Here is a 15,905-nt window from a genome sequence, read left to right as displayed (position 1 = left end):
TCAAAGATTTCATTTTTTATTCCTTTTCATTGTTGACCTGTATATTTCAAATGTCTTCCAATGGTGAAGATTTTGTTGTAACTCCTTACAATTCATTACAAGTTATAAAAAACACAAGATCATTTACATACCAAGTGGATACTTTAGAAACAATGTCACAAAAATATTTACTACAGCTCTTCCTTAGCAGGATTTTTCTTAAATCCTTGAAGAGAGAAAATCATAAGGATTGGAAATGTTAAAATGGAAAGAAACTTCCAAATTAGTTCCATGAAAAAAAGTGAATTAATCATCAAAATAATTAATTTTGGTGTAGTGTGTCACAGTCTGATTTATATGGGGACAGATTAATTATTGTAACTTTGTAAATTGAAAGATACAGATGCAATGAAACGCCAGGCCACCTGCACCCCGATGTTTCTAGCAGCAATGTCCACAATAGCCAAACTGTGGAAGGACCCTCGGTGTCCATCGACAGATGAATGGATAAAGAAGCTGTGGTCTATGTATACAATGGAATATTACTCAGCCATTAGAAATGACAAATACCCACCATTTGCTTCGACATGGATGGAACTGGAGGGTATTATGCTGAGTGAAATAAGTCAATCGGAGAAGGACAACATTATATGGTGTCATTCATTTGGGGAATATAAAATATAGTGAAAGGGAATAAAGGGGAAAGGAGAAAAAATGAGTGGGAAATATCAAAAAGGGAGACAGAACATGAGAGACTCCTAACTCTGGGAAATGAACTAGGAGTGGTGGAAGGGGAGGTGGGCGGGGGCTGGGGGTGACTGGGTGACGGGCACTGGGGGGGCACTTGATGGGATGAGCACTGGGTGTTATTCTATATGTTGGCAAATTAAACTCCAATAAAAAATAAATTTCTGAAAAAAATAAATGTATGAAAAACAGGTTATGTTTCTTGAAAACATAAAAACTAAAAACATTGAAACTAAAAAAAAAAAAGAGTGAAAGAGATGATTACATCTATATTAACTGTGTAATTGTAGGCTAGGGATGACGTGCCACTGGGACTGATTCTGATGTCAATTATTCTTCCACACCGAAGTATTGGTCTAACCTGATGATTCAAGCTTTCATATTTAAGTTGCATGATCTCTTTGTTTTTAGTCAGCTACATAATGCAGCTGGTGCCAACTTTCCTTGCACATCTTCATTAAGGACTCAGGATGATCCATCTCTAGGTCCTCAATCTATTTGCCTATTCTTTCCTTTTTTAAAGCATCTAACACTAGTTAGAGACTAACCTTTATCTTTATGTCAACAAAATGCAATCCCATGCTCAAGCTTCAGAAATGCTTCATTGTTTGAATCTATAGTCACTCTCTGCCTTCACTTCTTTGTTTCTGCTTTTCTTCTGTCCTCTTTCTTTGCGTTCCTTTACAATACAAGCTTTCAGTTTGAAAGATTTGATTCATATCTCTTAGTTACCCATGTCTAACAAAAAAATGAGAAATCCTATTTGTTATTTCAGTTCTGTAAGATTTTTCTCTGGACAGTAGATATTTGATCTTCAGTTCTGACCATCTGATTTAGAGGAGGCTACTGTGTCAGGTAAGTAACTTTGAGCACTTTCTTGTTAATCAATTATGAGATGTTTGAAATAATTGATTCTGGACTTAGTTTTGGAAAGCCAGTTCAAGCTAGGGATTTATCAAAGAATATTGAGGTTGATAACCCTCAGCATTCTAATTATAGGTATTATGGATCAGTGTTACTCATGTAAATTTTATAACGTTTGATTTCATTTATTCTCTTAACTGAAGTGATAAAGTCAAATTTCTATTGTGTGTATCAGAATGTTGGTTATTTTTCTGACCAGAGAATTCTTAATGGATTTATTACAATATAAATATTCAACAAAGCTTTGTCTCTTGAAAGACTATATTCATTTATATAATTTTGAAGTGTTTATAGGGACAGGAATTTATCAATTTGTTTATACTAGCCCATCTCCTCAGGTAACTCATGAATTTCTTTAAAGATGATTTAGGTAGGAAGATCCTACATTTTCTGCTCTAAGGAACTGCTCCACAATACTTTCTTATTTTATACTTAGAAATTGTAGGAGGCAGGTAAGACAGAAAATATGAATGGCTTATCAGATATTCAGAGGCTCACAAATGATGAAGATAGAATGTGAAAACTGGTTTCTGATTCTAAATGTTGTATAATGTTCACAGTATTACATCCCAAATGCTAAGAAAAATAGATTTCAAGGGTGGAAATAGGGGAAGTCCTCAGTAGAACTGTTTTTTGAGATTTAGCTGAGAAGATTATCATGCTTTTGGTCTGTTTGTCAAAAGATGGATGGACCTTTGATTTTGATTATTAATAATTAATAGTCTTTTGAATAAAGATTCTCCAAATTATTCTACTTTATTTTTTTAAGTTTTTATTTAAATTCCAGTTACTTAACATTAGTGTATTATTAATTTCAGGTGTACAATTTGGTGATTCAACACTTATATACAATTCCCACCATTCGTCACAAGTGTACTCCTTAATCCCCATCACTTATTTAGAAAAAAGTTTTTATTCAAAAATTAGAAGTGAAGCTTTATAAGAAAAACCTGCTGGAGAAGAAACAGAATGAAATAGATTAAACGAAGATTAAATGACTTATGGTAGAGGTCATCTTTTCTCCTTGTTTGTCCAGGTCACTTCCTATTTATGTGAGTTGTCCTCATGTCCTTTCTGGTCCATCCTTTTAGCACCTCAAACAACTGAATTATATGGTAAGTAAGCATTGTGTCAGTCTTTGACACAGGGAAGCATTTGACAACAGAATAACAAATTTAAAAAAAAGAAGAAAAGGAAAAAAAATCTAGTTATCCTTTATTGGATATGCTATTCTTGGAGAGAATAGATATGGAAAAGACAGGGTAAAATTTAAAAATTCAATTATCACTGCTATTACAGTTTTGCTTAGGACTAACCTAAGACTCATCCATTTTTCAGTACCCATTTTTCATACCAGCATTTTCACATGCAACATGTGTGAAATTTTATTCCACCTATGATGATGTGTTCTCTGTATCAATAGAAAGAAGTAGTGGACCTCAGTGAGGTTATCCCTATTCCTCATTCATCTTTTAAATTGCTTATTTGAGTAAGTAGAAGCCATAGTCCTAAAGTTTTCAACAAAAAGCAAAATAGATTTTATATGTATTAAATTATGACACATTTAAAAATTATGGGAGCTGTATTAAACTAGAATTATACATTAATCACAGACCTGTATAAGGAATAATTTCCAATCCAAACTCAGATTTCAAAGGGACAAAATAAATGTTTTAACAACATTATAGTTTAGACATGTTGGTCTAAAAATTTAAAAAAAGTTATAATTGCAAGCAATACTTTAGGTAAAATCATTGCAATAAATATTATACATAAAAATGTCCTTATCCTTTAATGAAAAATGCTAATTTGGGAGAAATCTCCAAAAACAGAAAAGGGCAAGGATCATGACCTTGAAATATATCTATAGGATAATACACTGCACACAAACTTACAAGCAATGTGAACGTCAACCAATTGAGGAATAAGTAAATGCATGTTACATCATTCACCCATAATCATGTTTTGGGTAAAGACTGTACATTTATGTAGAAATGTCACAATTAATAGCATTTAACACTATTACATATATTAAAAAGTTAAAAGTGCACTAAGATTTAAAAATATGCATAGACATATAAATAGTTATTATCTGGGGACATGGAGTATTCCAGCTGACTCTTTTCCATTTCCTTATTTTCCCCACATTATTTAATGTTGTTTTACTGCTTTATGATTTTTATAATTCAGGTCATGAGTCAACATTGACAGAATGAGAGGAAGATGCTTTTAAGAACTGAAGAGTTATGGACTTGCTGAAATCTTCCTTTCCCTTTGTGAGGAATGCTGGGGGGTTCTCTAGGGTCTTATTAGTGAGTTTCAGCACCATATATACTCATGGTCAGGGCTGGGGACACCTGTGCCCTGAAAAGGAAATTTTGGGGCCCATTGGTCTCTCTCGGGCTTTAATGTTCCCCTTGGACCAATACTTGTCACTGTGTGTGGTCTCTATTAGCCAACTACCAATCTCTGAATTTATAGTGAAATAATGAGCAGAACCCTCTAAGGAGATGGTTCTTATTGAACTTCTGTTGGGTAGGGCTGAATGGGCATTTCCTTCTCTCCACCTTCTGGATTGCCTCTAAATATCTGCTTTTAATTTCCCCAGTGTTTGAACACAACGGAGACAAAAATAAAGACAGAAACAGAACAAGGACTCACATTAAGAAATAGTTGGTGAAAGCTTTGATGTAAACTAACAATTATTTCAAGAAAGAGAAAGCAAAAATCTGTAAAGATATGATGTAGACCTCATTAATAAAATTCTACTGAGAATTTACTTTATATAGTTACAGATCTATCTGTTGTGACAGTTTTGGTGAAATATACAGGGGGACCTGATATGAACTTCTCATGAACTAGCTGCTAGATTTTTAGCTCCTATTGCCCTCTTCCCTGCTCTCTTCATGATCTCCATTATACATCAGGCAGAGAGAAGTCAAAATCCCAAAGGTTTTAATAAAAAAACATTCTTCTAGTGCACCTACAGTAATACATACTGTAGCCGTTCTTTCTGTGCTTCAGTTCTAGTCTCCTTGAAGGTGGGAGACTTGTACAGTCCTTTAGGTCCTTTCAGAATTTAAAATTCACTCACACAATGTGCCTCAGGAAATATTTTTGGAATGAATAAATTGATCTCTACTTAGGCTTATTGAAAAAAAAAAAAGCTTAGAGTAATTATTCTGCCACTGGTAAACTAAAGCCATGTGCTCCTGAGAATGTCTCCTAACCTCAGTCTCATTTTTTTTTCACGAGTAGGATGTATAAAGCAGTGGTGTAGTATTCCATAGGGTTGTTAAATACACTAATTAACAATATATATGAATCACTAAGCAGAAAACACTGTTGTTAATGTGTTCTTACTGCTATTGACAGGTGAATGTGTACTGAGGTAACATCACGTTTTGTTGTTGTTGTTTTTTTTTTTTCTTATTTACTGTTACACTTAATGTTTTGTTCAGTTCTTTATAATTTGCAGTGTATCCAATTCTGGGTGACTCAATCAGACGGAAATACTTAGAGCCACCATATTCTGGGAAAAGGGAAGTACTCTCCAGCAGAAATCTGAAAGAAGCCACAGAGGTAATTAATTTTTTTTTTTACTTAAATTCCAGTTAGTTAACATACTGTGTAATATTAGTTGCAGGTGTAAAATTTAGTGATTCAACACTTCTATATGACACGTGATGCTCAACAGTTTAGTCACCATCATCTATTTCACCCATCTCCCTCCCCCCACCCCTGTAACCATCCTTCCCTCTGGTAACCATCAGTTTGTTCTCTGTAGCTAAGAGTCTATTTCTTAATTTGCTTCTCTTTATTTTCCTCTGCTCATTAGTTTTGTATCTTAAATTCTATATATGAATGAAATCATACGGTATTTGTCTTTCTATGACTGACTTATTATCACTTAGCATAATACTGTCTAGCACAGAGATAATTTTACATTTTCTAGTAGCCATATCAAAAATATAAAAAGAAACACGTAAAAAAAATAAATAAATAAATAAATAAATAAAAAAAATAAAAAGAAACACGTGAAATTAGACTTAGTCTATGCTATTGTACTGAATACATCCAAAATATTTTCATTTCAGCACATAACCAATATAGTATTTTTAACGATATATATTGCATTTTTTCCACATGAATCTTAAATTCTTAATGTAATTTGTACTCTCAGAATATCTCCATTCAGAACACCCATATTGCAGATCTTCAATAGCCTCATGTAGTTTATGTCTATCATACTGGACAGGGAAGGTCTATATGATGCTAATAGAAACTGTCCAAAAAGCCTACCTGTTCATAAATATGTTAAACTATATTTTAACTGAAATAGCTATATATACATAATTAAACTTTAGGTTTGAGCAGAAAAATCTCTCTTTGGGAGACAATGATCTCTAGTATTATTTAAAATAATTATAGGTTTTTTTCCTCTTTTTTTTTCTTTTTTCTTTTGTATATTTTTTTTTTACTGGAGTTCGATTTGCCAACATATAGCATACCACCTAGTGCTCATCCCATCATGTGCCCTTCAGTCCCCTTCACCCAGTCACCCCATCCCCCTGCCCACCTCCCCTTCCACTACCCCTTGTTCATTTCCCAGAATTAGGAGTCTCTCATGTTTTGTCACCCTCTCTGATTTTTCCCACTCATTTTCTCTTCTTTCCCCTGTAATCCCTTTCACTATTTCTCATATTCCCAGTATGAGTGAAACCATATAATGATTGTCCTTCTCCAATTGACTTACTTCACTCAGCATAATACCCTCCAGTTCCATCCACGTCGAAGCAAGTGGTGGGTATTTGTCGTTTCTAATGGCTGAGGAATATTCCATTGTATACATAGACCACATCTTCTTTATCCATTCATCTTTCCATGGACACCGAGGCTCCTTCCACAGTTATTGTGGACATTGCTGCTATGAACATTAGGGTGCAGGTGTCTCTGTCTTTCACTGCATCTGTATCTTTGGGGTATATCCCCAGTAGTGCAATGACTGGATCGTAGGGTAGCTCTATTTTTAACTCTTTGGGGAACCTCCACACAGTTTTCCAGAGTGGTTGTACCAGTTCATATTCCAACCAACAGTGCAAGAGCGTTCCTTTTTCTCCACATCCTCACCAACATTTGTTTCCTATCTTGTTAATTTTCCCCATTCTCACTGGTGTGAGGTGGGATCTCATTGTGGTTTTGATTTGTATTTCCCTGATGGCCAGTGATGCAGAGCATTTTCTCATGTGGTTGTTAGCCATGTCTATGTCTTCTTTGTTATTCAATAGTTATTGCTCCCATTTCATTAGTCATGTTAATGAGTGATAGGTATTAATCAGTACTTTTCTGCTAGAAGGAAAATGCATACTACTTGACCCTAAACCTTTTCCCTTTGATTATCTTTTTTTCCTAATAATTCTTAGATTGTTTCTTAGAGTTCAGAGCTTTTATTTTTAGTTCAACATAGAATCATTATTTGCAAATATCCAAGACCTAATAAATATCAGCTAAGCACTCTAAATCTTCAATGTACAAATGCTTCAAGAATAGTATAAATTAGTGCTTATAGCAGCATTATTTACAATAGACAAATTATGGAAACAGACCAAATGTCTATACATAGATGAATGGATAGTAGAATTAGATTTTTTTTAAAAAAAGAATAGTGTAAATTAGGTAAAATAGGTCAAAGTGGTTACCCTTTCATAGGCAAATTATATTCTCTTAATCAATGGTTTTCAAATTGAATTTTGACTGTGAAAACTAGACCCTAATGTAGGGAGAGAAATATAATATACATACATATTATATATATTTAGTATATATATATATATATATATATATATATATATATATAGTGGGAATTTTGTCCTTTCTTTTCCCACTGCTCCATTCTTATTAAATCAGACAAGTCTAAATTTTTCTCTTGTATATGTATTTTCCTCACTGTAAGATTATGTTTTAGCAAAAAGAAAGGCAAAAATATGTTTTTCTTAAATAAATGAAGGAATTAATTAATTCATATTCTTGAGCCAAAGAACATAAAATTGTTTCACCATGACCTCTAAGTTTAAAAGTAATGGTGAATCAAGTCTATCATCCTTGAGGGAGTGGTTGTATGGTGTGGCATACATAATTCTTCAGAGAATGTTCTTCCAGGAAGTTGAAATTTTTGAGCTTCATGAATGGGATAGATCAATCTTAGGGCTCAAAGGTAAAGACTACTATCTCAAAGCAACCCATGGTCCCAAATATTAGGAAAAGGGGGAAATTACAAGATGAGATGTGATGATTTGTCTTGATTTTGTCCATCATAATGTTTTAAATAAACCAACTATTTATCTTCTGTGCCCAAATTTCTCTACCATATCCATGTCATTTTAGTATAACTCACAGAGCCATGGAGCTGGGCAACTATTCCATGTATGCTGACTTTGTTCTCCTGGGCTTGTTCAGCAACACCCGTTTTCCCTGGCTTCTCTCTGCCCTCATCCTCTTGGTCTTTGTCATCTCCATAGCCAGCAACACCATCATGATCATTCTCATCCACATGGACTCCCACCTCCACACCCCCATGTACTACTTGCTCAGCCAGCTCTCCCTTATGGATATCTTGTACATTTCTACCATTGTGCCAAAGATGCTGGTTGACCAGATAGTGGGCCAGAGGGCCATATCCTTTGCAGGATGCACTTCCCAGCACTTCATTTACTTGACCTTGGCAGGGGCTGAGTTTTTCCTCTTAGGATTAATGTCCTATGACCGCTATGTAGCCATCTGCAACCCTCTGCGCTACCCTGTCCTTATGAGTCGAAAGGTCTGCTTGTTAATTGTGGTGGCAGCCTGGCTGGGAGGGTCCATAGATGGCTTCCTGCTCACTCCAGTGACCATGCAGTTCCCTTTCTGTGCCTCTCGAGAAATCAATCACTTCTTCTGTGAGGTCCCTGCTCTTCTGAAGCTCTCCTGTACTGACACATCAACCTATGAAACAGCCATGTATGTCTGCTGCATCATGATGCTCCTCATCCCTTTCTCTGTCATCTCAGCCTCTTATACAAGGATTCTCATCACTGTTTATAGAATGAATGAAGCAGAAGGAAGGCGAAAGGCGGTGGCCACTTGCTCCTCACACATGGTGGTTGTCAGCCTCTTTTATGGTGCTGCCATGTACACCTATGTGTTGCCTCACTCTTACCATACTCCTGAGAAGGACAAGGCCGTATCTGCCTTCTACACTATCCTCACACCCTTGCTCAACCCACTCATCTATAGCCTCAGGAACAAGGATGTTAGCAGGGCTTTAAAGAAAACTCTGGGCAAGTGTTTGTCCTCAGGAAGTGTATCCACCTTCTAAAGAAATTTCATTTGCCTCATGCAATTTGAAGAAAAGAATACAAAACATTATCATTACCTCAAGATTTACATATTGGAAACTTAACAAGTCATTCACATGCCAGCAAGCAAAAGTGGGGTATTCTTGGGATTTGAAAAGCTGACTGCAGGATTTTGAGAAGTTAGCCTTTTTTTTTTTTTGGAAAGTATACGTGTTCTGAACAGTGGATAGCTTGAGTTGGAGTTGGAATAAAGTTGAGTTTTCGATAGCCACTGTCTGCTTTCCACAAAGCATGCATGCCATTGGAAATTATGAAGTTGCCTGTTTCTTGCAACGGTCAGTAATGGCAAAGGAAATGCTTATCTTCAGCTATTCCTTTTGACTTTCCCGCCAGTCTCTTTCTTAGACAATTTACAAATTGACCATTTCAAAAGAAATCAACTGTCCAAATATTGTTTTTATTGTATTTCAAATGTTATTTCAATCTCTACAAACGATGTTGTTGCTATTCTACATTTAATTCAATCAAGTCAATATTGGCATTATTTGTTGAAAACAATGGTTTGGCTCTATGTTATTAACTTTTTCAACTGAATCTCATAAATAGGCTTGTAAACACAATAGCACACATCAACTTTTGGAGGAGGCCAGCAATTTTAATTCTTTCTCCTTAAAGTTTTACTAAAATCATCCTAGAATAATGAATTCAGTATTTTAAAAGTGTGGTTTTGAAGCATTGGTAAACAGGTATTGCTCCTATATTTTCTACCCCTCCTTGCCTCCGACTCTTAATGATATCATTTTAAAGGAGCAACCAGGGAAATTTGAAATAACATCTTTCTCACTGCATTTAAGTTGTCTGATGGTCTAACTTTTTATTTCTAACAATTCTTATGAAAAATAATAGGACTCTTTTGAGAGCTAAAGGTTGATTATTCTTTTGGAAATTAACATATTTATTATTCAATTATTGTTACTCACTTTTTAATATTCTCATATTCTTAAATTTAGCCTTATTTATTTATTTTAATAACTGTACTTTAACCAGTATTCTTTGGAGGAAGAGAAAATTATTTGTTTCTCTTCTGTTTTTCATGCTTTTCCTTACTTGACAAAATTCATTCTATTTTAGGTTCTCTGCTTTTCTAACATCCTGCTTTCTTATCTTAGAGCTTACTTATATTCCATTATCTATGAAGAAAATATTTTGCAACATAAAAAACAACATGTGTTTATATAAAACCTTATTTGAAAAATCTGTAAGTATTAGGGTGGCTTAAATGTGTATAGGCAAGTTCACTGGGAGTTAATATATGTTTTCAAAATTACATTGTTTTCATACTTTGAAAAAGAAAATGAGAAACATCTCATTATAGAGCTTTCAAAGACAACTTATTTTTCTATTTTGGATTTCCACAGATTACAGTTGGATGATGGCATTGTTTCTTATCCTTAAATGTAGGCATCTGTCCTACATTTTCATCAATAACACTCAAATTGGAACCAATCCACTATAATCTGATATCCTAGGATTCCTCAACCTAGTTCTTCATTCTCTTTGAACTTTATTTTCTAACATCTGTGTCATGAAGAGAATGATTTGGATGAGGATTAGTCAGTTTAGGCCATTTTCTGTTTTGGAAATAGTGGGTATGCATTATAAGTGAATTCTTGTAGGAAAGAATTAGAGAGGTTAGAAAAATTATATTCTCATTATGGACAAATTTTACCATTTAACCCTTGTAAAATTCTAATTATAGATAAGTTTAGTATATAAAATTGAACAAAATAATTTATTGAATTCTTGTTTCTGAATTATTAAATTAGGATATTCTAACCTATTTATTTTTTAAAAAAATTTTATTTCTTTATTAATGAGAGACAAACACACAGAGAGAGAGAGAGAGAGAGAGAGAGAGAGGCAGAGACATGGACAGATGGAGAAGTAGGCTCCATGCAGGGAGCCCTATGTGGGACTCAATCCCGGGACCCTGGGATCATGCCCTGAGCCAAAGGCAGATGCTAATCCACTGAGTCACCCAGGAGTCCCTTCTAACCTATTCCTTACCTCATAACAAATAAATATAGAGAATATGAGATTACTGGTGCAAAGCAATTTTGGCTTTGGAAGGTGCTATATGCCATGATGTATTATTATAATTAATTCATCACTATAGATCAGGGACAGTGAAACTTGCTTCCCTCAACCACTTCTATTGCAGTCTTGTTTCTTGACATTGCACTTAAAGCATAATTCTTTCTTGCAGAAATCAGATTACAGAGGGTAATCAATTCCTTCTAATTCCCACATAAGACCTCTAATAAAATATACAGAAATTTTTTTAAGGACTGTTATTAGTCTGAGTAGTCATTACACACACTTCTGATAGAATAAGTTATTGCCTCTAGTATATCTTGAGGGCTGATGTCATGAGGTCTCTTTACATTGATTTTCACTTGACCTCAGAAATTAAAGAACCTAAGCAAAAACTTGACATGATAATAGTTTTTTGGTGGGAGAAAGCTACTCAACCAACTGTGTAGTGTTTTACTCCTTATTTTCCCAACCAAATGAATCACGAAGGGCTACATTCCTCCAGACACATTTGTCATGTATGTTTCCTTTTTTTTTTCAGTTTAGTTTTGGACATATACTTGGTATTCAAATTAGTAAATTGAAAGAATGAAATAAATGTCAAATGTTCTATAATACAGTTCCTTTCAACATCAGTCTATTTTCTCCCTTCTAGAGTAGTAGTAGCATATTTGCCTTGCCATTAGTGGGCTCTGTCTTTCCTCAATGTAAGCCTTTTTATTTCCTCTCTCTTTTTCTTATACTCCTTCTTCTCTTCCTTGATTTATATCCCTTTCTTTTCCATTCCTGACTAACATGTCCAACCTCCTAACCTTTTTTCACTTTTCTTTTTCTCACCCTTTGCTGTTGCACTTTTTCCATTTCTACTTTTTCTGTTATTTTGACTATACTCCAGCATCCCCTGGAGGTGGTGTATCTGAAGTGTCACTGCACTTCTGCAGTGGTGGATGAGATTTTAACTAGCCTAGATTAGCAGGATATCCAGGAACAAAGGAGTTTCATGGTCTTTTGAAATGGGCTTCTAAACTGTATTAGCAATGATGTGATGGGGAAAGGTGATTTAGTTAATGTAGAGAAATTTGTAATAGAAACTTATTTAACACAGATGCACTTGTCTTGGTTAGATGCTCTTAGTTGTAGCAAGAGGTTTATGTAAAAGAAAACAGAGGCAAATCTGTATCTGCTCCTTTTATAGTATGCTCAGTAGTGTTCTCTGGTTCTGATATATCAATATAAATATTTTCAGTCTAAAATAAATGAAAATTCACCCAATAGTCCAGAATCTACTGTTCCATAATAAGAGATAACTATAGAGAATTTTGTTTCCTACTATGGGAAGGAATCTGATTCTCAACCTGTGACTGCATTCTCTGACTTGGGTGTCAGATCCATCATGAGTGCTCTGGTTAGGCTCTTTCATCTGCTTGTGACTTCTTATGACATTTTGCTTTAGAATGTAGACATCGATTTTAGTGATTCCCAGTCTTTGTTTATAGGTATTGAGTACCTTCAATAATCTCAGGAGAAATGCTCTGAATACAGTTACTGAATGCTCTTCACTTAGTTACTTGTAGGAAATAAATATATTAAGCTGACTTTGGTAATAGTTATAGGATTATTGTAGGTGAAGTAAAAATCATTAAGCAATAAGAATTAAGACAATTATTTTGTTTATTTATTGGAAACATCACTGCAATACTGTATCATGGAATATTGGAACTTGAAGTAACCCTGCAGATGGTTGTGTCAAAACTTTTTATTTAATGGAAGAAACAAACAAATATCTGAGAATGAAAATCAATGCCTAATTACACATGAGAAATAGCAAAACTTTAGCTGTAATCCCAGTATCCTTATCCCAAGTCCAGGAATCTTCGGCCTTTCTTCTGAGTCTTTCAACTTAAATCATTTCTCAGAAGATATGGTTGAAGTCTATAATTTCTGAGCCATTGTTAAGATCCAATATTCTACCAGCTGTGAAATTTCCCTTTCCCAGTTCTCTGAATGTCTTCATGCTTGATTCTTCTGAATTTCCATTTAGGAAACCTTTGTCTTTGTCTTCCAGGGACAAGAATAGAACTAAAATCTTTAGAAATTTAGAAAGGACATTCTAAAAAAATACATTAATGTAGGTCTTACCATAATAAATAGCAGAGTTTTAATCAAACAGAATTCACTGCAAATGCCAGGTAGCCCATTGTAGTGGTGTCAGTGGACAAAATTACTTGAACTCAAACCAAACACTGGGAATATAAATAACCCAGACTTTGGGAATTGATGTTTTGGACTATAGAGACCGTGTCTATACCTCTATGCAAGGCATATTACTGGAAATCTGGAAATTCCTGAAGGCGTGGAAGATGAGGAAGGGGAGAGCTAAAAACAAAAAAAACAAAAACAAAAACAAAGATGAGTGAAGAACATGAAAAGCAAGGTTGAGAAGTCACAAAATATCTATCATCTATAAATAATTTGGGATCTTGTATTTTTACAAAATAACAAGTTCAACACTAGGTGAAAAATTGTGATATTCACAGGCTGTGCTGCTTCCCTTAGCAAACTAGATGCTAATAATAATAGACACTTGACTTAATTGTTATATCAACACTTCCCAATCATTCTCACAACATGGGTATCAAAATAAATGATAGAGTGCTTGGGGTGCTCAGTCAGTTAAATGTCTAACTCTTGGTTTCAGCTTAAGTTATGATCTTGCGGTCCTGAAATAAAGCCTCTCATTGGGCTCTGCACTCAGTAGGGAGTTTGCTTGAGATTCTCTCTCTCCCTCTCTCTGTCTACTCCCCAGCTTGTGTTCTGTCACTCAAATAAATAAGTGAATCTTTAAAAAGAAATAGATAAATACATACATACTAGTCATGTGGCAAACTGGTGGCTGTTGACAACCAGATCAACTCCCTGCTGGCTGTAGTCAGTGTGGGTGCCACAGACCAATCCAGAGCTAAGAGGGTCAATATGTGGTTGTACCCGATTGGAGGCTCTATAGAAAGCCACATCACAGTAAAGGGAGGATCCTATTCAAATTGACTGAGCATCTCACTGAGGAAATTTTGTATTTATTGGAGACATAAGAATTATTCTTCAAGAATAATTAGTTTTTAAATAGCATTCTAAATGGCTAGAAACATGTGTGTGTTTTAATCTGTAATGTAGAGGATGTGAGACTTAAGGTCTAGGCCTAATACATTTGTGAGGATTAGAGATCATGATAGGAATGTGCCCATCACCAGGTGTAGTGCATACAAAGCATTCTATCACGATATTTGTTATCATTATTATTATCGCTATTATTTCATTAGTAATACTTAAGTTGTCCACCTCCCCAAACAAGACCACCGTTTTATTTACTCTCTAGATAAATAAAATGAATTTCATTTTTAGAAACTTCTATTTATTTCACATTTAAGTTTATTAATATATTTATGCAAAGTAATTTTAGAAAATGTATGACTTCTGTTTTACTTCATCTCTTATTCATTTTTCTTTCCTTCCCCTTTCACTCTCTTTATTTCCATTAATACATTCTTCTCTTCTATTTTCCTGTCTCTTTATCATGTCTCCTTTATTTCGTACTGAATTTCAATTCCTTCTCCACTAATCACTAAATAAATAATTATAAAAAACACTTAACCTCTGTCAAATGCATATTTTTACATAATTTTATTCAAACAATATAGGCCAGTGACATGAGAGAGAGAAATTTTTAGTTTGGCCTAGCTTCTTTTAAATATATTGTTTTCATTTTATTTTTTATTTTTTTTATAAATTTATTTTTTATTGGTGTTCAATTTGCCAAGATATAGAATAACACCCACTGCTCATCTCGTCAAGTGCCCACCTCAGTGCCCGTCACCCAGTCACCCCCACCTCTGGCCCACCTCCCCTTCCACCACCCCTAGTTCGTTTCCCAGAGTTAGGAGTCTTCATGTTCTGTCACCCTTTCTGATATTTCCCACTCATTTTTTCTCCTTTCCCCTTTATTCCCTTTCACTATTTTTTATATTCCCCAAATGAATGAGACCATATAATGTTTGTCCACCATTTGCTTCGACGTGGATGGAACTGGAGGGTATTATGCTGAGTGAAATAAGTCAATCAGAGAAGGACAAACATTGTTTTCATTTTAAATTTAATGAGCCTTGGACAGCCTTGGGTGGCTCAGTGGTTTAGCGCCGCCTGGGCCCAGGGCCTGATCCTGGAGACCCACATCAGGCTCCCTGCATGGAGCCTGCTTCTCCCTTGGCCTGTGTCTCTGCCTCTCTCTCTCTTTCTCTCTGTCGCTCATGAATAAATAAATAAAATATTTAAAAATAAATAAATAAATGAGCCTTACTTTTACTCCTAGGCCACATTTCTTTTATAATTATTCTAGAATGATGCCAGGATAAGGTAAGTAGTTCAATGACAAAATTTCAAGAAATAATTACACTCTTACTTGAGAAAAGAATTCATACTCTAGAAAGATGGGTTTTGGTTGACCTTCCTTATAATGCAGAAAGTAAACCTTGTAAATTTAGATTAATTGCTAACCTGGGGATTCCTCCTGCAAGATGCTGAAATCCATTATTAATTAAAAATATTCTGACCTAGCCCCACCTCCATTTCCAAGCATTTAAGAAGTCTTATTTTCCACTGTTTCCCTACTAAGGCTTGGACTCCGCTATTCTGAGGTAGGACCTTAGATTTTCATGGAAACCAAATAATATATTCCCCCCAGAGAGTGAGATACTTTCTTTAGGCATCACTCTGTGACGATTAGAAAGTCTCCTCAAGATTAAAAATGATGAATTTATGCATTCACTTTTTTTA

The 15,905-nt window shown here is 34.8% G+C and overlaps 1 protein-coding gene across 1 annotated transcript; it reads left to right on the top strand.

The window, feature by feature from the left end:
- Positions 1-8,050: 8,050 nt before the first annotated feature.
- Positions 8,051-9,004, top strand: OR2T27 (olfactory receptor family 2 subfamily T member 27). The gene has a single exon (NM_001388545.1). It carries the CDS (start codon positions 8,051-8,053, stop codon positions 9,002-9,004), a length of 954 nt encoding a protein of 317 aa, NP_001375474.1.
- Positions 9,005-15,905: the final 6,901 nt, after the last annotated feature.

This window comes from Canis lupus, chromosome 14 (genome assembly GCF_011100685.1).
Source record: "Canis lupus familiaris isolate Mischka breed German Shepherd chromosome 14, alternate assembly UU_Cfam_GSD_1.0, whole genome shotgun sequence".
Classification (NCBI taxonomy): domain Eukaryota; kingdom Metazoa; phylum Chordata; class Mammalia; order Carnivora; family Canidae; genus Canis; species Canis lupus.
This window is presented reverse-complemented; position numbering and strand designations above follow the sequence as displayed.